At 42.3% G+C, this 26,479-nt stretch overlaps 1 protein-coding gene across 3 annotated transcripts in view; it reads left to right on the top strand.

Moving 5' to 3' along the window:
- CBL (Cbl proto-oncogene) overlaps positions 1-26,311 on the top strand; it is an 88,629-nt gene extending 62,318 nt beyond the window's left edge. For 2 of the 3 annotated variants that reach the window (XM_027979317.2, XM_060399749.1), the window contains 8 exons: positions 3,993-4,052; positions 4,678-4,809; positions 4,895-5,275; positions 6,984-7,078; positions 15,229-15,369; positions 15,754-15,854; positions 16,770-16,952; positions 17,939-26,311. In XM_027979317.2, coding sequence (XP_027835118.1) covers positions 3,993-4,052; positions 4,678-4,809; positions 4,895-5,275; positions 6,984-7,078; positions 15,229-15,369; positions 15,754-15,854; positions 16,770-16,952; positions 17,939-18,219 — 1,374 coding nt within the window. In that variant the 3' untranslated portion in view covers positions 18,220-26,311. The remainder of the gene's footprint in view (positions 1-3,992; positions 4,053-4,677; positions 4,810-4,894; positions 5,276-6,983; positions 7,079-15,228; positions 15,370-15,753; positions 15,855-16,769; positions 16,953-17,938) is intronic. The other variant, XM_027979318.2, reaches the window with a different exon arrangement.
- Positions 26,312-26,479: the final 168 nt, after the last annotated feature.

Below are 26,479 nucleotides of genomic sequence, written 5' to 3' on the forward strand. Positions count from 1 at the left end.
GTAAGTTGAGCCAGAATCTGTGGCCAGGCATCCCGCCTTCCAGGCCCATGCTCTTACTGTCTGTATCTTAGAACTGGATTCTACTCGGATAGCTTGGTGGAGAAAATGAAGGAGGAGTAAAAGAATTGGACCGTGTCTTGCTACTGTGACTAGAATATTTTCTCCTTGTTTTTCTCTCTAGTGGAGTCTTGGCAGTGGAAAGTAAGGTTTAGGCAGGAGAAACAAGGCCTTGTTAACAACTAAATAAATGGCAACTAAAGTGATTAGAGGGTGGTAGGAGGTACCGTACAGAGACTACCGTACAGAGACTAAACTAACTAGAAAGGCCCTAGTAAAGATAGGAAAGATAAAGGCCAAGAAAGAATGTGACCAGATTCTGTTACATCAGTGGTAGGATAAAACAGATTTATTTGCTAATTCAAAGTAAGGCAGTCACCGAAGATTTTAATAAATATAGGGCAGACAGAGGTTCTAATATGCTATCAGTTCTCTAGTTTAGGCTGTTACAGCTTTCATAGGAGGCAATTTTTGGTGCAGAAGAATCTTTCTTTTGTGTCAGCACCTGGCTACCTGGTGCATGGTTGGTGCTCAGTAAATCCTGAGAAGGTGGGTGGGATTCTCTTCAGTGATTGTGTACCGTTTGTTTCTTCCTCTGTCCTCAATGCCACTTCCTTATTTCAGGCTCTCAGAAGCATAGGTTCTCCCTGTTTCCAGAGTCATTGATCTACAACACACACCTTGATCATCTCATTCCTTTGCCTCCTGCTCTTTAATGACTTCTCATTACTTAATGGGTTAGTCAGTACATTCTCTGTTCTAGGCACTTTGCCCTGATAATCCTTTCCACTTTGTGTTTTATGGAAGCTGAATCATCAAAGATTTCTCCATGCTTTTGTCTTGATAGTTTGTATGTAATTTAGCTCAGTTTTCATATCCTGAGAAATCTTTCCAGACTATACCCTGCTTCTCCTACCCCTAACTCACACATATTTACCCAAATATAATCTAGGTCTGGCTAAGTATTTCTGGGATACTGTGAAATGTCTGCCATAGAATTTACCACCTGGCAATAAAAAGTATTTCTTGGAAATTGCATGGCAGTGGTTACAGTTCCTTGCTTCCACTGCTGGGTTTGATCCCTTGTTGGGTAACTGAGATTCCACATACCATGTTGTGTGACCAAAAAATAATCATTTCCCATTGTAAGTTCCTAGAAGGCTAGAGTCACCTCTCATTTGTAACTGGCTACTCACAAGTGAGCACATAGTAATTGCTTTGGATGTTTGGGAATTAAAAACACATTGAAACAGAAATTCATGAATGTGTCTATGCTATGTGGATAGTTGAGGAAATCTGGACTATTTGAGTACTGCATTTTAAATTTTTTGAAGTTGACCCTTATGGGCGTTCTTTTGCAAGTCTGTCTATAGGGTGAATTTCTAACAGTAGGATTGCTAGATGAGAGTATGTCCATTTAAACTCTTTGAGAGAGGAGAGGGGATATAATTAGTGCTGGGGCATATGGGAATTTCAGAAAGCAATGGTATTTTGTTTTTTTAGCTGAAAGGTAGGTTCTATGTGGGTGTTTCATCTTATTCTTTGTACCTTATAGTTCATTATCTACTTTGTATGGATAAAATATTAGAGTAAAAATATCTCTTAACTCTTTTTGGATAGACATTAAAATTTGTTCCCTGTATTTTTTGTCCTAAGGTCACTCCTAAAGTATATGCGACTATGAGAGGACCAGCTTCGTCACATCCCAGTAGCTTGTTGTTTTGTTGCTTAATTTTGATTTGTTTTTAAAATAGTGAATCTACTTTAAAAAATATCCTTGTGATAAATACACATGGTTTTTTTGTTGTTGTTTAAAGTTGAAAAGAATTGCTAAAAATGTCGGTTATCTGCTTCCATCTCCTCGAGCTCCTGTGTCCCATTCAGATTTTTCCATTCCTAAAGCTGTTCCCTAGCCATAGGCTATACTGCTTTCTCCTGATTTTTCGATATTGGTTTTATGTTTAGAAAAGGATTGAAATCTCTTATCTTCCTCCTTCCTACTCCCTAACTTCCGACTGTAGTTAATTGGAATGTTTTTTGGTTCAGTCAGTATTCAGTGTTTAAATGATTTTTGCTCCCTGTTGTTTCAAGTATATACTATAATGTGATTACTTTTGCTTTGTTTTACAACCTTCCATTTTTCTGAAATAATTGATTTGTTTTTATTTCCTTAGTTTTCAGTTTGTACCTGTCACTACCAAACATCCTCTTGATATAATTTTCTATGGAGTAAATTCTATGCATGTATTAATAAAGTAGATACTGTATAATGTGGTATACTGATGTATGGGAGCCTGTCATGTTCTGGCTCCAGTGTGGACTGGTTTTCCACTGGGTGTGCTGCCTTCTGTCACCCTGAAGTCTCTCTTCGCCATCATCATGGGACGTCATTGCCTCTCATCTGTGTTGGATTTCGTAACTCCCATGTTTTTCTGTTTCTTGCTTTAACTTCCTTGTTTGAGTAGAGTATGCTCTCAAAATAGCATGCTGTGAAAAGGTGAGAGGTGAAATTTTTGAGACATCTGATATCTTAAAAATGTCTTTATTCAGCCCTCAGACTGTCTAAATATAGACTTACTGGGTTGAAAAAAATTTTCACCTCTGTGAATTGTTACAGCCTCAGTGACTTCTAGTTTCTAGCAAATTTTTACTCTTTAGTGCCTCCTTTCTCTCTGTCCTCAGAAGCCGTAGAATATTTTCTTTATCCTTGATTCCCTGAAAAGGGTGTTGTTGTTTGGCTGGTTATGGGTTTCTTTTCTTTCTTTGGGCTACCTATGTAATGAACACTTTCTATATGGATATTTATATCCCTTAGGTCTTGCAAATACTTTTTTTTTTTTTTTTGTAATTTCTTCCTCGGATGCACTTTTATCCTTTTCTGGAGCTTTATTATATGTTGAGATAAAAGAACATTTTAGGGATTGGTTATGATATTGAGGCATGAATTGAAGAATATGATTGATTAGCTCAACCCTCTGCCCTTTAGGGATGAGAAGGAGTGATGATTGAGGAGGGGGATCAAAATAGGCAAAGAGGACTTTCCAAACTGAGAAACAACTTGAAGAAAGTTAAGGAGGTAGGAATTCCTAAATAGAAAATTACAGAAAACGCTATTGGTTAGGGAGACCAAATTAGACTCATGAAAGCCAGGTAGGAAAGTGACATTTTATGACATGGTAAAGTAGGAGTTACTGGTGGATGGTTTTTGAACTAGTGAGGGTTTAAGGATGGTTAAGCTGGTAATGGTGAGCAAAATGATTTGGCGAGATAAGAAACTAGAAAGTTGGGAGAATCGTTGGAAGGTGGTTTTGATAAATTAGGTCTGAGGTTGGTGAGTAGAAAGAAAAAGAAAATACAGATATGCCATTCTTTTGTGGAAAAATAACAAGATACAGTGAAAGAAAGAAAGTGAAGTCACTCAGTCTGATTCTTTGCGGCCCCATGGGCTGTAGCCCGCCAGGCTCCTCTGGAAAACCATGGAGTTTTCCAGGCAAGAATACTGGAGTGGGGTGCCATTTCCTTCTCCAGGGAGTCTTCCTGACCCAGGGATTGAACCCGGGCCTGCCCGCATCGTAGGCAGACGTTTTACCGTCTGAGCCACCGGGAAGGTGCAGTGACTGACTAGATATTGGTGATGGAGGGAGAGTGAGTGTGGCTTTCCACTTTCTTAACCCTTGAGGGGCGGCGCTGCTCATGCTCCGTTGGTGTGGAGGCTGTGTTCTTGTGTGAGTCAGAGCAAGCAGCCTGTAATGCAGGCTTTTCCCCTCATTCCCCGCTTGGCATTAATGATAGGACTTAATATGGAGATGGCTGTTTTTCTGTCATTTTACATAAGTGCTTGTAATACATATTTGCCTATTTTCCATCTGTTTTGCTTTCAGGAAATGCAAATGCAAAGTAGTATTTTGTATAAATTCTCGTATATCTCTTGACAGCCTACTTGGACAAGCTTATCAGCTATTCATCACCCTGCTGTGGGCAGGGAAATGGAAAAGGTTATACATTTATTTGTTTCTTTTGATTTGACACAATTTTTGGAATACAAATTGACCAAAAAATCAACCTTTTTAATTACTGAATCAAAATAACATTTCTTTGGAAGATCACAAGATGCTTTTTAATAATACCATCGATCACTTTATCTTATAAATCTCTTTTTTTCTTTGAATCATAATAACCTCTGGAGAGTTTATTTACTTTGATTTTTTTCTTCATTCTGCTCCTTAAGCATTATTTTCTTAGATGATTTGTTGAGAGATTAATGTGTATCCCTTTCTTTTAATATGACTTTCTTTTTTTAATCTTGAAAAGGTTTTTCTTCTTCTGAAGATTAAGAGATGTGAAATCGTAGTTTTTTTTTAAATTGTCAGCTTGGAAGCTTCTTACAGCACAGCAGTTTCTAGATAGAAGCTTTGTAGCTTGTATCCTTATGGTGCTTTTGTGATTGAGAGCGCCCTCTTATGGTAACATATAAATAATTCAGAAAGCACTTCTGTAAGCCAAAGTCAAGCTCATTGGTATATTCACTGTTCATATTATACTTCTTTACATATTTAGGAGTTGAGAGTTACCCCTCCTCCAAACAAGAATAACCTATTAGGAAATTTTCACTTGTATTAGGTGGAACGACCTCCTTCTCCATTCTCCATGGCCCCACAAGCTTCCCTTCCCCCAGTGCCACCACGACTTGACCTTCTACAGCAGCGAATATCTATCCCTTCAAGTGCTTCTGGTCTTGGAACTGCTTCTAAGGTAAAGCGTTATCCATTTCTGCAGTTTTTTCTGATTCTTTTTTGTGGATTAGTGGAATTTGATTACTTCCATCATGCTTCCATAGGCTCCTTCTGGCTCTCTTCATAAGGACAAACCATTACCAATACCTCCCACTCTTCGAGATCTTCCACCACCACCCCCTCCAGACCGGCCGTATTCTGGTGGAGCAGAAACCCGGCCTCAGAGACGCCCCTTGCCTTGTACACCGGGCGACTGTCCTTCCAGAGACAAACTGCCCCCTGTCCCCTCTGGCCGCATTGGAGAAACGTCATGGCTGCATCGGCCAGTCCCCAAAGTACCAGTAGTTGCCCCAAATCCTAGTGACCCCTGGACAGGGAGAGAATTAACCAACCGGCATTCACTTCCGTTTTCATTGCCCTCACAAATGGAACCCAGAACCGATACGCCTAGGCTCGGAAGCACATTCAATCTGGATACCTCCATGGTGAGTCCTGATTATTATTGAAATTATTTATCTTAGTAACAAATATTTGTGGATGACATTGATGGGGAATGTTCTATGGTGTGTTTTATACTGGATTCAGAGATAATATAATTCCTGTTTTCAAGAAATATATGTTAATATGTTTGTGAATGCAAGAAGCATATTTCTGCCATGAGTTATATAAATAGAAAACATTTTAATTTTGGAGAAAGAAAAGATTATTTCCAGATAGAGCAATCATGAGGGCTTTACGAGAAGAGTGGCATCTGAATTTTAAGTATCCTTTCCAAAGTAGATACTGTTTTAAGATAGACCTACAATGACAGAAATGCTTAAGATGTATTGTGGAATAAGAAGTGTTTAATTTGAGAGAAGGAGAAGTTTTGTGTATCAGAGTAGGAAAGGGGGCTAGAAAGGAACACTGTTGCTAGACTAGAGGGCACTCTCCCAGAAGAACTGGAATTATTTGGTGTACATGAAGATTAAATTAGTGCAGTAATGTGACCAAAATGATGGCTTAAAGAGCGGAATCTAGGAATAGAATGCAGAATGGATTAGAAAGAGAATGGATTGAAAGAAGACAGGTTAGCAGTCCATTGGATAAGCAGGAGATAAGGGATAGAACTAGGGGTGGGAGCGGGGTATTCCTTCTTTTGTTGGTTCTTTATGCACTCAGCAAAAAATCTTGCCCTTAAAAAATTTACATTCTACTGGAGGAAGGATAGAAAATAAACAGGAAAAACGATAAAATAGAAAAGATACTGGATGCTGATGAATGCTGTGGAGAAAAATAGGGTGAAAATGGTATAGAGAAAGCTGGAGTTGGGACAGGGAGGGACACGAAGGGGCGACATACATTTCTGAGCAAAGACTTGGAGCAACAGGGGATGGAGGGAAAGCAGATGAGTTTGGGAGAGTCTGTGGTTGTAATCACAGAGAGGTTCCACATAGCTGGTACAGGGTAAACGAGAGGGAGACTCCTAGTCCAGGAGCAGAAGGGGGAGCCTGATTATAGGTAGAGACTTTAGGGAGCATGAAACAAAGACCCAGTGAGTCTTGAAAGCAGTTGGTCAGTGGAAAAAAGGATGAGAGGTCGCATATACATATATGCACATATGCACACACCCCAGAGGTTTAAAACCTGGCTAACTAGGGATAGACATGTTGAATTTGACACGAGCCATTAAAGGAAGAATTGGCCAGTGGATAGTTAGAAACCCAAGAAGAAGATCGAATTGAAGGGTAAAGTTGAGAAATGCTGTGGTCCTTAAATGAACTATGTATTTCTTGGTTGAAAGGAAAGGGGGAAGGTAACTTAGCATTTAAGTGGCATTTATGGGATAGGCAGTCTTAATTAGTGAGAATGGATTAGGTTTGACTTTCAGTGGCATCAACATAGAAAAATACGTAGATTTTTAAAGCTAGAGTGCTATTTGTGCAGACAGCCAGTTTCCTCAAATCTTTCTAGAATTAAAACAAACAATTCCCATTTCCTTGCCTCATTTTTAGATCTATCCTCCCTAACCCTTATGTTTGAACCTTCAGCTATACTTTCGTCACATATAGTAAGCCCAAAGCATGGCACTGAGGATGAGGTCTCTGTCTCTATGACTGTTCTTGTTATTTTGAATAGGTTAAATAAGAGGAGATGCTTAGCTATATTAAGAACATTGTTTTTTTTTTTTTTTTTTAACTCTTTTCTTTCTAGAATATGAATAGCAGCCCATTAGCAGGTGCAGAGTGTGAGCATCCCAAAATCAAACCTTCCGCATCTGCCAATGCCATTTATTCTCTGGCTGCCAGGTAAGTTTCCTAAAACTGTATTTCATACAATGGAGTTGATACTTTCAAACAACTTGTTTATAGGAAATTTAGAAAACCCAGAGGGTTGTAAAGAAGAAAATAAAAATTGACCTGTATTATTTAAAAATTATCACGTATTGGACTGTTTCTTTCCATTATTTTCTCTGTGTATATGTACATAGTAGAAATGGAAAAGTAGGAAGTCAAGATATATCTGGAGTAACAGGCAAGTTTGGCCTTGGAGTAAATAAAAATGAAGCAGGGCAAAGGCTAAGCGAGTTTTGTCAAGAGAACACACTGGTCATAACAAACATCCTCTTCCAACAACAAAAAATGAGAAGGAACTTTGAGACCAAAAAAGCAAAATAAGGTACAACGTGGAGTGTATTGTGGAAAACTTTCATATAGGCAGGATATTGGGCAGACAGCCATCCAGAGGCATTGTAGCTGCACTGAAAGGGGAACAAGGGAGTATAAAGGGGCTAAAGCTAAAGATAGAATCTGACTCCTAAAGGAGAAGTGTGTCTGCAGCAGTAGGAACCCGGTGGGGCGAGCTGTGGGGAGAATCTCTTGCCATTATTCCTCACAGACCATTAATCATCTGTGTCAGCCGAAGCTGCTGTTCAGTTTTCATATTAGATGAAACAAAGGTAAAGGTTGGTAGGGAACTTACCTGGCTTGGTCATATTCCTTGTGAGCAGGCTAAACCCAGTCACAGAGCAGGGGAGGGCATGGGACTGCAGGTGTAGATGGAGCTCACAGAATGGAGCCAGTATGGTTTCAGCTACACAGTTATTCAGGAGTGTGTCATTTAATTTCCACAGTTTTGTGACTTTTCAGTATTACTTTTTTTTTAAATTGATTTATAACTATCTGCTGTGATTAGAGAAAATGTTTTGTATGATATTTTAAAAAATCTGTTGAGACTTAGTTGTGGCCTAACATGTTGTCCATCTGTAAGGTGTCCTGTTTGTGCATGAGAAGAGCGTGTGTGCTGTTATTGTTGAGTAGAGTTTTTCTGTGTTTGTCTGTTAACGTCTAATTGGTTTATTGTACTACGTCCTTTGTTTCTTTACTTATCTTGCATTTGATTGTTCTGTCCATGATTATGAGTGGGGTGTTGAAATCCCCAGTTGTTGTGGTAGAGCTGTCTGTTTCTCCCTTCAGTTCTGTCAGGTTTTGCTTCACATATTGATATTTGGATGGCCTGTCATTAGGTGTATCAGTTCAGTTCAGTCGCTCAGTCACGTCCCACTCTTTGCAACCCCATGAACCGCAGCACGCCAGGCCTCCCTGTCCATCACCAACTCCCGGGGTCCACCCAAACCCATGTCCATTGAGTCGGTGATGCCATCCAGCCATCTCATCCTCTGTCTCCCCTTCTCCTCTCTTTCCCATCATCGGGGTCTTTTCCAGTGAGTCACCTCTTCGCATCAGGTGGCCAAAGTATTGGAGTTTCAACTTCAGCATCAGTCCTTCCAGTGAACACCCAGGACTGATCTCAGGTGTATAAATGTTTATAATTGTTAAAATTTTCAGTTTATATAATTTTCTTTGTCTCTTGTAACCTTTTTTGACTGAAAGTCTATTGTGTCTGAATATTAGCATAGCTCCCTCCTCCCGGCACCCCTTTGGCTACTATTTGCACAGAATAACTTAATCCATCCTTTGGCTTTCAGCCTGTTTGTGTCATGGAGTCTCAAATGAGCCTCTTATGAGCCTCTTATAGATAGCGTATCATTGGATTGTGTGTTTTAATCCAGTTTGCCAGTCTCTGACTTTTGATTGGAGAGTTTAGCTCATTTATATTTAAAGCAGTTACTGATATGGAGGGACTTCTATCATTGTGCTGTTTGTTTTTTGTATTCCCTGTAGTTTCTTTGTCCCTCATTTCCTGCATTACTTTCTTTTGTGTTTAGTTTTTCCGTGTGTGTGGTGAAATGTTTTAAGTTCCTTTCTCATTTCCTTTTGTGTATATTCTATAGATTCTTTCTTGATGGTTACCATAGGGATTATACATAACATCCCAAAGCTGTAACAGTATAATTTGAATTTATACCAGCTTAACTTCAGTAGCATGTAAAAAACTCTGCTCCTTTACTGCTCCACCACACCCCTTTGGTTGTTGAGTCAGTAAATTACATCTTGATATATTGTGTGCCCCTAGTTCTTTTAAACTAGATTATGATCTAGTTCTTGTAAGTGCATTAGTTTCCTAAAATTTATACAGAAAGAGATTTAGAGGTACCAACCAAAGTTACAGTAATACTGGCTTTTACACTATTTAATTATGTATTTTTTTCCCTTCAAATGCATTGGTCTGTTAATCATGTAGAAAAAAAAAGGTACTGTTACAAACCATTCTTACAACAATACTAGCTTTTATAACTGTCCGTGTATTTACTTTTATGCACGTCTTTATTTCTCCATACAGCCTGAAATTACTGTCTAATGTTTTCATTTCACCCTGCAGGACTAACTTGGGCATTTCTTGCAGGGCAGGTCTAGTGGTCATGTACTCCCTCAGCTTTTGTTTATTTGGAAATATCTTGATTTCTCCCTCAATTTTGGAAGCAGTTTTACCAGATACAGGCATACCTCAAGAGACATTGTGGTTTGGTTCCAGACCACTGTGTTAAGGTGAATAGTGCAGTAAAGTGAGACACCTGACTTCTCTGGTTTTGGTTTCCCAGTATACATAAATGTTCTGTTTACACTAGGCTGTAGTCTATTAAGTGTGCATTGCATTATGTCCTACACACACACACACACACACACACACACACACACACACACACACACACACACACACATATCTTAATGTAAAATGTTTCATCGCTAAAAAACTCTAACCATCACTGGAGCCTTCAGCAAGTCATAATCTTTTTACAATAGTAATATCAGAGATCACTGATTACAGATCACTATAACAAACATAATAATGAATAACCTTGAAATATCTTGAGAATTACCAAAATGTGGCTCACAGACGTGAAGTGGAAAAATGCTGTTAGAAAAACGGTGCTAGTAGACTTGCTCAATACAGTTGCCACAGGTCTTCAATTTATTAAAAAACCCAACAAAGTGCCGTCTGTGAAGTGCAGTAAAATAAGGTATGCCTGTGTAGGATTCTTGGTTGAGAGCTTCTTTTCTTTTAGCATTTCAAATATAAGCCGACTGTCTTCTGGCCTTTGAAGTTTCATAATCTCATTGAGGATCCCTCATGTCTGCTGATTTGCTTCTTTGTCTTTGTCTTTTAAGAATGTGAGTCTTTTTGAGTTCCTTTTACTTGGAGTTTGTTGGACTTGCCAGATGTTTGTGTTCATTGAGTTGGGAAGTTTCGGGCCCTTATTTCTTCATCTATTCTCTCTGCCCCTTTTCTCTCTCTCTTCTAGGACCCCCACAGTGTGTCTGTTGGTCCTTTGATGGTGGTATGTCCCGCAGCTCCCTTAGACTCTGGTGTTCTTCAGTCTTTTTTTCTTTCTGTTTATTCCTCAGCCTTGATAATTTCCATTGTTCTCTCAAGGTCACTGATTCTTTCTCCTCGCTGCTCAAGTCTACCTTTGAATGCCTCTAGAGATTTTTTTTTTTTTCATTTCACTTGTACTTTTCAGTCTAAAATTTCTTTTTTGTTTCTTAGGTGTTTCTGTTTCTATTGATGCTTTCATTTTGTTCCACAGGGTTTTCTTGATTTTTCTCCATATCTTCCTTTAAGTCTCACGGAAGTCACTTCAGCCAGTGTGGGAGGGACTTAGAACAGTGCAGGGAGGCGCAGCAGCAGTGGCCTTTGTCAGCACCTCTGTGAACAGGAGCAGCAATCCGTGATTAGAACACAGATTCCCAATACTTGAGGGGCTGAGTCCTTTTTGTCCACCTTAACTCCTGAATATTATGTGTGGGCTGCTCCAGGAACGTTTGTAGAGCTGCCTGTCCTGTGACAAGGGCTGGGAATGGATAGCTGCTACTATGCTCAGAACTGAAATTAATAGCAATTTAGCATCCTGACCTTTACCTGGCAGTTACAAGCCTTCAGCAGACTCTGGAGTTCCAAAAGGGTTACATCAGACAACAACTACCATCTTCCCAGAATCCTCATTGGGTATCTGCTTTTTGTTTCATTGCTTTCTCCTCTTATATTTTTTTCTTCCAACTTTCTTTAGGCTTTATTTGTTAGTTTTCTAGCTCCATGAGCTGGGTGCTGTGTTAATAGGCTCAGGCTGCCATAACAAAATACTGCATGCGGACTGGGCAGTTTAAGCAGCAGAATCTAATTTTCTCATAGTTCTGGCGACTGGAAGTCCAAGATCTATCAGGATGTCAGCTATTTGGTTTCTGGTGAGGAATCTCTTACTGGTTTACGTGCTCGCATAACCTTCTCACTATGTTCTCATATGGCTTTTCCTTCATCCATGTGTCGAGGGAGGGGTATAGAGAGCAACAGCAGGCTCTCCGGTGTCTCTTCATATCAGGACACCATCCTGTTGGGTTGGGGCCCATCCTCATGACCTCATCCAACCTTAGTTACTGCCTCAGATGCCCCATGTTCACGTATAGCCACACTGGGGATTCGGGCCTCAGCACAGTAGTTTTGGGAAGGATACACAGTCAGGCCATAGCAGATGCTATAGCTGTAAACTGCAGATTTTGCTAAGTCATGTTTTCTTTATCATTCACTTCAAATTATATGATGATTTTCCCTTTGTGATTTCTTCTTTGACTCATCAGTTGTTTATATGTTCCCTGATTTTCAAATATTGAAGATTTTCTAGTTATTTTTCTGTTCCTGCCTTCTAGCTTCCTTCCAGTGTGGTCAGAAACCATACCCTGTGATTTAAATATATGCTACTTGTGGGACCTTCCTTATTGACTAGTTTATGGTAAATTCCATATGTGTTATGACCACCTTCATTTTATAAAAATGAATATTCTGCAGTTGTTGGACAGAACATTCTGTATATGTCAAGTTTGTTAATAATATTCAAATGTACTATTTCCTTGCTGATTTTTTTTTAAAATTTACATGTTCTGCCAAATACTAAGAGGCATTATGTTAATAACTCCACCTATAATTGTGGGTCTCTGTTTTTTCTGCTTATTTCTGTGTACTTGTATGTGTATTAGTCTATGTAATTAGGGTACATAGAAATTGAGAATTATTGACTAAATAATCATTGCTCTTGTTAGTCCATTCACTCTCTGATTGTCCTTCTAACTAGCTGTAGTTTGCTTTATTGTTATTGTTCATTTGCTTAAGTCCTGTCCGACTCTTTGTGACCCCATGGAGTTTGACTTATATTAAAATGTCTGTATCATAGTCCTAACCCCTGGACTCAGCTCTGTTTTAGTGTTTGCTTGAACTTTTTCCATCCTTTTACTTTCAACTTTCCTGCTGAGGGGATGTTTGAAGGTATGTTTCTCGTAAGCAGTATATATAGATATACTTTTTGGCCTTTTTCCCCCTTAAATCCTGTCTAGCATTTTTGTTTTAAAATATGTGTTCCCTACTCTTTGCCCCATTTTTCCTGTCTTTGCTCATTTTTTTCCCCCTAGTTTCTTTCTTTGGGAGTAAAATAGTTTTTCTTATACCATTTCACTCCGTATATTCTTTTAACAGTTATCTTCGGGATTCCAACATATACCCTTGACTCGTGATCATTAGAGTCCACTTGGAATCAGGGCCTCTTAACACTTTAAGGACATTTAAATTTCCACGTATTTATCCTCTAGTATTTTAATTTCTTCCTGCTTTGCCACCATTCCATCCGAAATCTTCTTTCTGCCTAAATAACTTCCTTTAGAGCAACAGAGGGAGAGAAAGAGGAGGCTGCGTTAGTATATCTTCTATTAATGGATTCACTTAAATTTTCTTCGACCTAAAATATCTTTTATCTTTCATTTTTTAAAGATATTTTTTCTAAATATAGTACATTCAACCCTTGAACAATTCAGGAGTTAGGGGCACCAACCCACTATGTATTGGAATATCCAGATATGACTACAATACACCCTCTGTATCCACAGTTATACATCCAAATTCAACCAACTGTATGGATTATGTACTACTATAGTATGCATTTATGGGGAAAATGTGTATAAAAGTGGACCAATACAATTTAAACCCATGTCTTTCAGCACTTTAAAAATATCATCACACCGCCTTTTGATTTTTATTGTTTCTGTTGGAAAATGAGCGTAATGTTGCTCCTTTAAGGGTAATGTTTCTTTTTCTGACTACTTATAACACCTTTTTGTCTTTGGATCCCAGCAGTTTTACTATAATGTGCCCATGTAGTTTTCTTTATATTTATGCTTAAGGTTTTTGAGTTTATGGGTTTTGTCATTTGATGTTTTTAATCAGTTTTAGGAAATCTCAGTCACTGGGAATTCCCTGGTGGCCCAGTGGTTAGGATTCTGTGCTCTCACTGCCAAGTGTCTGGGTTCAGTCCCTGGTTGGGAAACTGAAATCCTATAAGCCGTGCAGTGCAGCCCCCTTCTCTCCAACCCCCCCCCGCCCCCCCCACCAAAAATCAGCATGGGAAATCTCAGCCACTATTCCCTTTTTCTTTTTTAACATTTTATTGGAGTATAGTTGATTTACAGTGTTGTGTTAGTTTCCAGTGTGTACTGTTTCTTCAGAAGACTGAAACAGTGCACTCTCTCTTCTGTGACTCCAGTTACCTGAAAAGTCAGTCTTCTCGTCATACCTCGTATAGCTCTTTTGCTCATTTCCATGTTTTCCATTCTTTTTCCTCTCTTTACTTGAATTGGAATAGTTCTTACTCTATTTCACTTGCCTAATCTTTTTCTTTCTTTTTTTTTTTTTTTCAGTTTCTAATCTGCCCTGGAATCCATCTAACAAATACTGTGTTTTTAGGTTCTAGACTTTTCATGTATAGCTTTCTTATAAAATTTCTTTTTTCTTGCACATATAAACTATAACTATTTTAAAGGCCATATTTCAACTTTGTCTCTCTAGTTTGGCAAGACAGCCAAAGTACTGCTGCTTTTTGCTTGGTTTCTCAGGATCTTGTCCCATGCATATATGGTTTAAGGATTCACAGTAGCTCTAGGGAAAATTGCAGGCAGCATTTCAAACCTGTGTCTGATTTTTGACTCCTTGTGTCTTGGCCATCGGGGTATTCCCAGATTCCAGTCCCTGTCTCCGCAGTCTGTTGAAAACTACACCGAAAGCCCAAGTTCAGAGCTCCTAATGCGGGGCTTATTGCAGTGTATTCTCCTTGCCTCTGGAAAGAGAATATGCCTCTGCTTCTTTCTTCTGTGTAGTCTCCTGCTTTTATAGCTGCCTGTTACAGACAGACAGTCAGACGATACTTCCTACTTGGCCATGGCTGCAGGGATGTAAAATGCATTTATGTTTGAGATCAATATAGTGTTATGTTTTCCCTTTTTTTTTTTTTCAAACTTAGCATTATATATTGGGCACTTCTTCCTTCCAGTTAAAAAGTTCTTAAAAATCCTCACTTTTAACAGTTGCATATTATTACGTACCATGACTGTTTTGTTGTCGCTCAGTCCTGTCCGACTCTCGGCGACCCCATGGGCTGCAGCACACCAGGCTTCCCTGTCCTTCACTATCTTCCGCAAGTTTATGACATCGTATATTTAATCATTCCTGTTGTTGGATATTTATTTTGTGTGAAAGCTTTTAATGTAGTGACTTGACTTCAGTGTGTCTTTCTACATAGCCAGAGATGGAGCCAAGGTAGAATTACTGTGACAGAAGAATGTGAATATTTCAACGTATGTATTGCCAAAATGCTTAATGAGTAAATGATGCAATTTTATATTTTATTAACACCAACAAAAAGAATTGTAATTAAAATTTTCCTTTTAATGACCTTTTTCTCTTTATGAAAATAGTATGTTATAAGAATATTTAAAAAACACAGGTGAGCAATGCTAAAGAAAGTTAGCAGAATCTTACCACCTAGAGTCAGACAGTAATTGGCAATAGGTAATATACTCATTGCCATTCTTATGTGTTTAGAATCATGCTTGCTGTTTTTTACTAGGAGTATCTTGAACATCTGAGGATGTTATATATTTCTTCTGCCACAGTGATTTTCGAATTACTTCAGGTAATTGCAAAGCAGTTCATTCTTTCTGTTTTTTTATTCTTCCTCTTCCAGACCTCTTCCTGTGCCAAAGCTGCCCCCTGGGGAGCAGTGTGAAAGTGAAGAGGACACAGAGTATATGACTCCTTCCTCTAGGCCCGTGGGACTTCAAAAGCCAGAAGTGAAGTGGCCTCCGGAGATAGCGCAAAGTTCACGGTAGGTTCACAACAGTCCTGTTTGGGAATTCAGTTGACACCAACTCACTCACCTGCTTGGCTTGCTGCCTGCACATAGCGTTATCCAGCCAGAAATACAGCAGAAAGATGTGTGTAGCCGCTAATGTTTTAAGCTTCTTGCAGCTGCAAGCAGTTCCACTTAATGTTTCTTCAGCATCACAGTTAATTTCAAAAACATTCACAGCTGTTACTCACAATAGGAGTCAATCTTACGATATTTGCTAGTAGTGGCACTGGTGAAGGGAGAGTGTTATCTCGATAGAATCAGGGTCTAGAGCAGTTGTGAGTAAGTGACTCCTGCTAAGTCTGCAGATAACAGAGTTCTGTTTCTGAAGATCATTATGCCACTTTTCTTCCGGTCCAGAACGTGTGACTGTGACCAGCAGATGGATAGCTGCACATACGAAGCCATGTATAATATTCAGTCCCAGGTGGCGCCGTCCGTCACAGAGAGTGGTACCTTTGGTGAGTAGTCATTCTGCTACTTTATTTACTTATTTAAATTTATTTACTCATTCGGCTATGCCAGGTCTTAGTTGCAGCACGTGGGATCTTTAGTTGTGGCATGCAGACTCTCAGTTGTGGCATGTGGGATCTTAATTCCCTGACCAGGGATCAGACTTGGGCCCCTTGCATTGGAGACACAGAGTCTTGGCCACTGGACCACCAGGGAAGTCCCCAGTTTTGCTGCTTTAACAATCACTGATGTGCCGGAGGAATGAGCTGGTAATGTCTGGCCAATGAGAGCTTGATCTAAGTGGAATATTCGTAAATAATTTTCTTTGCAAAATATCTTTGATCTATGGCAGTAAAGGCCTTTCTTCTCTTTTACTTCTCATTCACACAGCCAGTTCCATTTGGGTTTTTCATCCTTCCAGGGCCTAGCGGCCCTTGTGTTATATGGCCTGGACCTGCAGTTCTGGCAGCTAGCTCCGTCTTACTCCCATTGCTTTTCAACATTGATGAAATTCTTGTGTGTGTGGGTGGTGAATACTCAATTCCCATATTAACTAGCTTACCAAGTTGAAAGTTCAGGAAGGCAGTACATACAACAGGGCCCTTTGGCTGATCTTCCAAGGTGAAATGCAGATGAAAATGTTGACTGAATGCTGTAAAGTGGTGCTTGAGTCTTGGATTTCAGTGGCTGTTAACCTTGGCCAGGGTAGCTTTTGACATATTTAGAAAAGTAGACCTGCAGGATTGGTGCAGATTTTAGGTTCCTTGTTTCTTTTATTTCTACCCACAGGGCCACACAGTGTTTGGCCCATAATGGATATTCAGTAACTGATGCCATATATGCTCGATGAGTGGATGTCCCTGTCCTGAAATGTTAGAGAAGTACGTTAGAAAAAGAGGATGACTGCACCATCTTTTCTCTAGGTGACGGGAATTTGGCTGCAGCCCATGCCAACACTGGCCCTGAGGAGTCAGAAAATGAAGAGGACGGGTATGATGTCCCCAAGCCACCCGTGCCTGCGGTGCTGGCCCGCCGCACGCTCTCCGACATCTCCAACGCCAGTTCCTCCTTTGGCTGGCTGTCCCTGGAAGGTGATCCCCCAACACGTGAGTCTCCAGGCTCCCTCAGGTTTTCCTAGAAATGCTGTGTGGCTCCCTATTTATATCAAAACAGAGATGGCTGCCAAGTGACAGTAAGTCAGTAGCCGAAAGGAGTGGACCAGAGTGGGAGGAAAGCTGGTCCTGGGGCCCAAATTGGGAAGTTAAAGCTGATTTAGACTCTTGAGAATTTTGCCTGACGTAGAAATAAGGTTATTCCTTACACCCTGGCTCTGCATATGCTGGGGGTAGTAGACTTTCTGGCTCACCTGAGCATCCGTGATGACAATGATAATTCAGCTTGATGATTCGGAGCACACATTCCTGACTTTAGGCCCTGTCCCGCTGAAAGGGAGGCGTACTGGCTCTGGAGAGCACACTGAGTGGGCCTGGAGCCAGCCCACATTTGGACCTCGACTGTTAAGGGCTGTCCTTCTTGCACCTGTGGCCGCTTGGGAATGCAGCGGCCAGAGTTTCTGTCACTTTAGTAACGGAAGACAGCCTTTAGGACAGCTGGTGAAAAAAGATACATAGCATCCATTGCCCAAACAGGCAGTGATTCCCTGCCACCCAGCCTTGTTTAATGCTTCTTCACTGTGACCTCGGCTTATTTCTATTCCTTGATTTGTAAAAGGAGAAATCTAGTGTCTGCTCTGGCCCCTTAGAAATGTTTTTTGACTTATTTAGGCAGTAATGCATGTGAAAATTTGGTGCTCAATGTAAAGTGTGTTGCAGATGTGTGTGCAGGGCAGCGTGGTCCCTGTCAGTAGGGCAAGTGCATGGTGTCTTTAGAAAGTTGTCCTGCCATGAGAGGAAGGCTGTACACTAAAACCCTTAAAGCTGTAGAAACCCAGCCTTGTGACTGAAGAACACATGGAGCCGACTGACAGTGGGTCAGTAATATCTCATACTAGCACATCGTTATTAGATGAGGCTTTCTCCCCACCCCCACCCACCTCCAGATTTGCAAATACTCTCTTTCCGATTTCTTCCAGACTTCACTGAGAGTGCCCAGGTTCCTGAGAGGCCACCCAAGCCGTTCCCTCGGAGAATCAACTCTGAACGGAAAGCAGGCAGCTGTCAGCAGAGCAGTGCTGCCGCCTCAGCCGCCGCCTCCCCGCAGCTCTCCAGCGAGATCGAGAGCCTCCTGAGTCAGGGCTACTCCTATCAGGACATTCAGAAAGCCTTGGTCATTGCCCACAACAACATTGAAATGGCCAAAAACATCCTCCGGGAATTCGTTTCTATTTCTTCTCCAGCCCACGTTGCCACCTAGCACACCCCCTCCCTGCTGCAGCTTAGAGGACCGAGGAGCCGGGAGCTCTTGCTCAAGTAGCACCTGAAAGGGCGGCTAGGTTCCTTTGGAAACTTCACAGTGAGATCTTGCCCTGTCTGTGGGGTATCACATCTGTGGTTCCAAGATTTCAAAGCAGTGGACTGAGGACGGAACAGCTAGGAGGCTTGATTCTTTTCTTTGTTTTAAGAGTGCATTTGAAGGTGTCCTTCAGTTCCCACTTGGAAAGAGTGGATTTTTGTGAAATGGTAGCCTACCTGGGGAACAGTCCAGAAAGCAGAAGTACTGTGCTGTAAATCCTAATTGAGGACTTAAGACTTTCTTGGGTTAAGGATATGGTTGTGTGCGTTTTGTCCGTCCGTCTGTGGTTGTGTGTGTCCTGTGATTATAAGATTAACCTGCTGTGTGTGTAAATTCCAGGCGGGGAATTAGCACAAGAGGTATAGGAAGGAATCTTAAAGACTTCCATCTACTGTGGTTTTCTCCCCAACCCCAGCGTGTGTTACAACTCAGACACTCCCCTCTGGCTTAGATTACCATGTGCATAGCTGAAGTCTTGTATTTTTAGAACACCTCCCCTCCACCCCCACCCCGCTCTGTCTTTTCCCTGTCTCCTCTGTCCTCCTTCTCCTTAGTGTCCGTCATTGGCAGTGGGCTTGCTATGATCAGCCTCACTGACGCCAAGCAGCTTATAGGATGTTCTTTATAATGTGTGATGGTGTTGGTTTGTTTGGTAGATAGATGGGGAAAAAGTACTGTTGCTCTGTCATTATGGTCCTGTTTGATACTCGCAGCGAACACTGGTCACTCCGAAGCACTGTTTCTATAGGAACATTGAATCTGTTTTTAAAAAGATGTTTTAATTATCGTAATTACATAATGACTGATATGAGATAGAGGCCTTCAGATACATTCCATGCTCTCCCCAGAAAGTAGTCTGCGGGAGTCAGTTGCCTTGGTGCCAGGTATGTGTTCTAATGTAGGTCATGAGATTTTCTACTTAATGGAAAGGGGAAATCATTTGTTTCCAGCATGGCTTTCTGGCCCAAATACCATGAAGCACTTAGGAAGCTCCGTTCACACGCTCTCTACCTTGTTATACATAAAATGCACACAGCAGACAATAAAGATTTCTCTCTTCAGCTTTTCTTCCCAGTGAATTTCAGCTTATATGGGTGTCTCCCTGTGATAATGAGCCAGGTTATATTTTCAGAGATGAGTTTTTTCTTTCCTCTTTAAGGAGTTGGGGGTATTACTCCAGGGTAGCACAGCATTTTGCTGACAGTTAGCACCAACCCTACACTGGTGCTGCCTGGCGACTCGCTTTTCTCTTTGTGCCTATGGCTTTGGGAATGTAGCATTTCCTTCTTCCTCCCCGTCCCCATTCTTTTTCCCTCTAGCTCTCAGATGCTCTTTAGGGACTGCGTTCCCCGTGGTCTTTAGACATCGCTGGTGTGATCAATGCCTTTGCTGCACTCAGACAACATGACAAGCCCTGCAGCTTGTGCCCTTGCCAGCTGGTAAAGAAGACTCGGAGTTCGCTCGTCTGTCCTGTGGATGCTGCCAAGGGACCTCTTGATTTCAGTTAGTTCTCCAGCCCGAGCCTTTTAACTGACTTCCCTGGCAGTGGGTGGCCTTCCTCCTGGTCAGAAACAAGCCTGCTCCTTGATAAACCCACCTGCCTCACAATCTAAAACCTGGTTTTGTCTCACAATCCAAACAGAAATGACTTCGCATCTGGTTTCTTTCCCATGTTATCATCTTTGGACTTAAAGCTTTTCCTAACTGTTTTCTTGGCTTTCAGTTACTCTAAGATCTTTTGTTTTTCTCCTCTTGCCTCCGAGCCATTTACATTCCCAGAGTGGATGGTTTGGGGATTCTTGCTGAATTGCCGTGGTTACCCATTGTCTTCTCTTTATGGAAGAAAATGACACAGCCCCCAGCAGGTGCAGGAGGGCCTGAATCTGGGTGGAGGGGCAGAGGAAAGCGCCAGAGAGTAGCAAAGAGGACCGTAGTGTCTCCCACTCGAAGCCAGTGTAGTGTTCCACTTGCGGCAGCATTCATTTTGCACTTTGTTTAGATGTGGAAGGCCTAGGTGAGGAACTAGAAAACCTGGCGGCGGCCTGCCTGCCTCTGCTGCTGGAGTTTTTCCTCGTCTGCAGATACTGCCTGTAGCCTGAAGATCTGTCAGGAGAGCAGAGCAGTGGTCCTGCAAGTCCTTCATCTTTTCAGAGTGCGTGCAGAATCTTCTTTGAAGATTATGTCCTTACGTATATATGCTAAAGGCAAGCTTATCCTTTTTCTTTCCATAATGGTTCATTGGGTCATTCAGTACTCAACAGTTCATTGAGTACCTGTGTGGTTCATTGGGTCAGCCCTCAAACTTGGTGTTGAACATATGCACCATTGCTTGGCCTGGTTCTTCGCTTGTTGGTTGTTTATCTGCAGGCACTCAGGTCTCAGACCTTTCTGTCAGAGGTTCCTTTGGGTGCTCTGAGTTCATGCCTGGGTCTGAGCCTGAGATTGCCAGGTGAGCCTCAGGCAAGTTTTTGCATGGCTCTTGTTTTGAGGATATTTCCAAAACCAAAATTTCTTAAATTTTCCTTTGAGGCACCAGTCACCCATTCTTCATCCTCAGTTTGTGTGGCAATTTTTAATTCTTTGGTTCTGCTATTGCCCTTTCACAAGTGGGCTTTGAATTTTGCCATTTGGAGCAATCACATCCCCTTTCTCCCTCTAAATTACAAATGGTTCCTCCTCTGTTAGCTATCAGGTAAGTAAGGTAAAAACCACTTTGCTGTTTTCCCTTTGCTCAAATGCATTAGGCTCTTCGGTTCAACCCTACTTCCCCGTGTCTCCCTGGACTACTTTCCACAGCCCTCCTTGATGCTGGGTGGCTGTTTCATCCACTGCCTCTGCCATACTCCTTCCATTAAAGTCAGGGGTTCTCAAGGTGGAAAAAACCTGTGGGCTCAGTGATATACCTACCTCCCTTTAGGTAAATAATAGATTTGGCAGTCTGTCGTCTCAGCATTTATCTGTTAATATTTATATCAATATAAATGGCCACCTGCGGGTGGCCATTCGCTCCCCTGACTCTCTGTGCCCCCAGCCCTGCTCTGCGTGTTGTGCCATCCTTCTGTTCTTCTGCTTCTCATGCAGACTCTTAACACCAGGGCCCAGGGCGTGGGATAGTACTGCTAGTATCATTTAGCTGTTTTGTGGATTTAGAAGAAAAATTAGGGGGGTTGCTATTTCTCATACTTAAAATATTTATTTCCTCTATAGAAAAGTAAAATATATATTTTATGGTCCAATCAGAAACCTCACACATGAATTTTATATATTTGCTTGCAAAGTAGGGACCAGCTGTATGTTCCCTTTAACAAGATCTAGACCTTTTTTGCATGTGACCAGCAATGGTTTTAGTGCAGAATATTCTCCTACCTCACGTCATGAGAGGCAAAGGGGTACAGGCCCTCTTCCCAAACTGTAAATCTCCTCTCAGGCTGTTGGCCTTTCTGACTCTGCAGTGACCACTGCCCATGGAATAATGATATTCTGACCATTGGCCTGGCTCTCACAGAGTGTGTGTCATTCAGCAGGTGGTTATGAGTGAACACCATGAGCCTGAAGTGCCAGCTCTGTGTTCTCCCCTGCCACCACAGGGCGGTTTACTGATGTTGAGGAACTGTACTTGGACTGTCTAGCATGTCCTTTTGGCCCTAAAATACCCATTCCTGGTTCAGTCGTGCAGTTTATAGTCACAGCTCTGTGCAGACATGCGTTTCCTTATAGAGCTGTCCTGGTTAAGAATCAGTTCAAGATGCTCCCCTTAACCCCTGTTATCTTCCTATAGTTTTGACAGTGTCTGGGAGATTCCTCCATGTAAGTCTCATGGATTACCCACCATTTTTATGTGTTTACAGTCTGTTTGGTGGGTCTGTTCATCGGCTCAGAGTTGCACAGTAGGGCAGTCAAATGTTTAAGGAAAGCATCTGCCTACAGTCCCCTTTCCACTCTAGTGCCTTCCTTGATCTTTTTACTCAGCTGCTTGTATTCCTATTTTCCTTTATTGGGAAGTTTTCTTATGACCCTTTTGGGACCTCTTACCATCTCCCATCCTGTGTGGAATTGGTTTTCAATCATTCCACAACCTTTCTGCTAATCCTGTGTCTCTTTAGAAGGGCCGAAGTTGTGAGAGGAGGATGAGCACCTGTCTCTGGGTCCTGATCGTCCACCAGTTGTTTGGTCTCCCGAGAGCCAGGCAGTGAGGTAGACTGAACTCAGTTCTCAAAAATGTCAGCCTGTATCTCTAGGAGTATGGAGCTGAGAGACCCTGGAACTTAGTGTAAGAGTCAACACGTAATTCTCCTGGATTTTCGTGCCCTAGAAATTCGATCTGAAGTATTCTCAGCATAAAGCATTACTCTTACTTTGATCTCAGTCTACATTAGCAGCCTCATGTTAGAAAGGCATGTTGCCACTTAATGCATGGAGGAGGGCGCATAGTGGAAGAAGGTCAAGGCTGTATGTTTGACCATCCTGTTGAGCAGTCCTTCGGATACAAGAAACAGAAGAATTCAAGCAGAAGGAAGGAGGGAGTCATCAGGATGCAGACTGTCGCCCAGAACCCAGCGAAGCAGTACAGCTGATTCTGCATGGAGCTGAGAAACTTTGCAACTTGACCTTTCTCCTCCAAGGAAATCTGTTTGTCAGTAATATGTGGCCCTGAAATTGGAACCCTAGGCCTCAAGTCCTCATGACCCCCCAGTTCTAGGGAGCATCACTTTAACAGATACCCAGCTCCTCTTGTTCATATTCTCAAGGAAGACTGTCATCAGCCCAGCATATTGATCAGGTGTGGACACCCAACCAGTCAGCCTTTGCCACACAGGGTGGCAGCCGCATGTTAGTTCAGGCGGGAAGAAGGGGCAGTGGGAGGTTCTGACTGGAGGTGAGAGAGACCCTAAATCATTCTGGGTTGTCCAAAAAGTTCAATCAGCTTTTGTGCGTGATGTCATGACGTGAAAACCCAGATGCGCTTCTTGGCCAAACCAATACTTTAGTAGTAAAGTTTACCATACTGCTTTCTCGAGAGGGGAAAGGCAGGCGTGGGACTGTGTCTGGGACATTGAAGAAATGCTTAGGTTAACGTTAACTTGGGTTACTGTCTTCACTGTTTCTTTATGGCCTGTTTTTCTTTCCTTTATGAGTCCTGGCATCCAAGATTTCTTGCCTCTTTCTTCAGGACCCGTTTCTCGTGTTCCAGAGCTAATCTGTTGTTAGGTGACATTTCTTAGCCTTCATTTAATCTCAGGTTTCTGGCTGTCTTTCGGTTTCTTCAGAGAGCAGATCACAAATCCCCTGTCACCCCTGCCCGTGGACTTCTGGGTTCTCTTCAGGTTTTAGTGCTGAGAACATACTCATTCTCCGGGCGCGTGGCCTCAGTCCTTCCATGTCCTCCTCCCCACCCTTTCATCTAGTCTTTCCTCTGCAGTGATGTCCTTAGGCAGGCCTTCTGCGGTACCTCAGAAACTACTTTGCAGTAAGAATTTATGGCATTGGGACAGTTGCCAGGATGTGAATTAGGTATAGATTCCAGTTGAGAGTTGCTACTGAGAGCTCTTTTGACAGGATGCATCTGTCCTCTCTGTCTGGTTGCTTCCTTTGTCGTCCTGTAGTAAAGCCTTTATTTGTTGTTTTTTTAAAGCCATGTTTCTGCTTGCCTGAATCTTCTGATTTTATTTCTCTCATCCCAGAGCCTGTCCCTTGTTATTAATGCATTTCATAATTACTCAAAACTTTTTTAAACTACTGGAGTCATTTGATGTACATCGAAGTCACCTAATAATCCAAAGATACACGCTGAGGCCCGTGGTGAAGGCTGGGGCCTGTGTGTTTGAAATTCCCTTGTAGGCTCCAGAATTCAGGGGCAGAGGGACAGCAGTGCCTCTTGCCTTCACTGAGTCCTAGGAAGTCTGGGTTGGTTTCAGAGAGGGAGCACCAGTGTTTCTTGTTTCCACAAAGTAGCCCAGGAGTGAGTGGGGGAGTCGGGGTGGGGAGAGCCAGGCCTGCCTGGAGGCCCCCTGCCAGTCTTCTGGAGAACACGGTGCCAAAGGGCCAGCTGTTGACTAACAGACTAACAACTGTTTGGACATCTTGCTGCCCCTTCCCTTGTTCATTGCTTGAGAAAAATGTAGCTGACCACTCGCTGTGTGTGTAGAGAGCAGAGGCTGAATGCCAACCTACTGATCTGGCAGTGGAACAAATCAGAGTTCTCATGCCCGGCCCCAGATTCTTATTTGGCCCCCAAAATGTGAGAGGCGCCCTTCACAAATTCTCCTTCTGCTGCTGGATCACTTTGGGAGGCCAGGGGATCCTGCTCGGTACCGGCTGTCTGAGCCTCCCCAGGCCTGGCGCCGCTTTCATGCTGGGTCCCCGCCTGGGGTATGTGTGTGCCTGCACCCAGCGCTCTGACATAGGTGCTAACATGCCCTGTGTGTCAGTCCCCTCCTCCCCACCTCCCTCTGACCGCGTTTTGTGGCTGAGGAAGCTGTGCTTACGGCTGTCTGGAAGCTGATGAGGCAGGGGACTGCACGCAAGGCTGTAGACCACGTGTATTCTCTTCCTTGGCTTCTTCTGCTGTCGGGGTGAGTGAGCCTGCAGGCGCCAGGCCCACAAGAGTGGATGCCTCCTGACCTGCCTGTCTCAGCCTTGTTTTAGTGTCTTGGCCTTGGCCTCCTGCTGAAATGTGTGGCAGGGGCGTGGCAGCTAGGAGGTCCCTCCTCCCTCTGCTTTCTGGCTGTGGTGACTTGGTATTTTTAACCTTATATATCTTTTTCCTTTATTCAAAACAAAACAATTTTTAGCACACTGAAAAAAAAAAAAAAAACCAAACATTTTGTGCCTTTCTAAGGCAGCACTGTATCCCAGGCTGCATTTTAGGACTTAATATGGAAATACCAGAGTCTTAGCTCCTCTACCTTGAGTGTCATTAGTTCTCCAGTCTAGGGGAGAGGAAGTGTCTCCGTGCGGCCGGGGTGGTGGCACCCAGGTGCAGCGGGTTAGCGGTCCCTTCTCCCAGCCACAGTGCTGAGTTGGAAGAAATGAGCATTGTACCCCAGGATGGTTTGGTTGGCTCCAGTCAGAATCTTAATTGTCAGGTTGGATGTTCTGTACTCAGGAGGAGACAGAACGTTCCATGACTGCCAGGTATCCTCTGGACCGCCTCAAGTGACCCAGCCTCCCAATCCTGTCAATGACCCAACTACATGGAACAGTGTCGGGTGGACTCCCGAGAAGAGGAGGTTGTCTATCTTGTCTTTATGCTGGATCCTGAACTGGCCTAGACCTCCTGCCTCTCTCTTAAGACTCGGCTTTCCTTTCATTTGACAACTTCAGTCGTAGAGCATTAAGCAGATAGTGCCTCTGCAGGGGTGAGTTTTCCCCTGGGCAGGGTGGCAAGGACCACGTGCCGGAACAGAAGCCTGTCCTCAGTATGGTGGCCACTGTAGATCTCAACAACAAAAGTTTTCTGTATAATGACGTTTTACTTGTCTCTTCCCCTCTTCTCAGTTCTTCCTTGCCTTTAACTTAATAAAGAATTGGGAGATAGAAACAGTTCTTTTCAAAGTCCTCCTTTATTCAGGATTTTGACATTCTTGGCCTGGGTGGGGCTGGAGAGAACTTGATGCTTTCTCCAGAATGAAGAGTCCCATTTGTATATCAGTGTTAAAAATAAAACAAAATGAAACCTTAGATGAGATTTTTGTGGACTATTTTAAAAATGTGTCATTAATATAAAAAAATTATATTAGCAGTATTTAATCATTCTCACCTGTAAAGAATAAAACAGAAGGTAAATATTCTTACAGAGAATAGCAGAGCTTTAAGAGTCATTTTCATTTTAAGTCCATTTTGTTTTGCCAATGTATTAATGTTTAGAGGTTCTGTTATACTAATGTTATTTATTAATTTTTTTCACTTCCATACACAGTTAACTAAAGAGCTTTTTCAGGCACCCATGTCTGTAAAAAATATTTTTAAATAAAGTTTCTTTTGTTGTAGCAGACCAGAGTTCTTGCTCATTCCTGGGTCAAGGAGTAATACCTTGGGAAACTACAGGGTCCGATGTATAACCCCACCAGTTCATCACCAGACGTCTGTTCTGCTACCTGGAGGGCCGTCTAAGCGACAGGAAAGGGGCAAAAACTTGCCGACAGCTCACCAGACTCTGCAA

Source organism: Ovis aries, chromosome 15 (genome assembly GCF_016772045.2).
Source record: "Ovis aries strain OAR_USU_Benz2616 breed Rambouillet chromosome 15, ARS-UI_Ramb_v3.0, whole genome shotgun sequence".
NCBI lineage: Eukaryota > Metazoa > Chordata > Mammalia > Artiodactyla > Bovidae > Ovis > Ovis aries.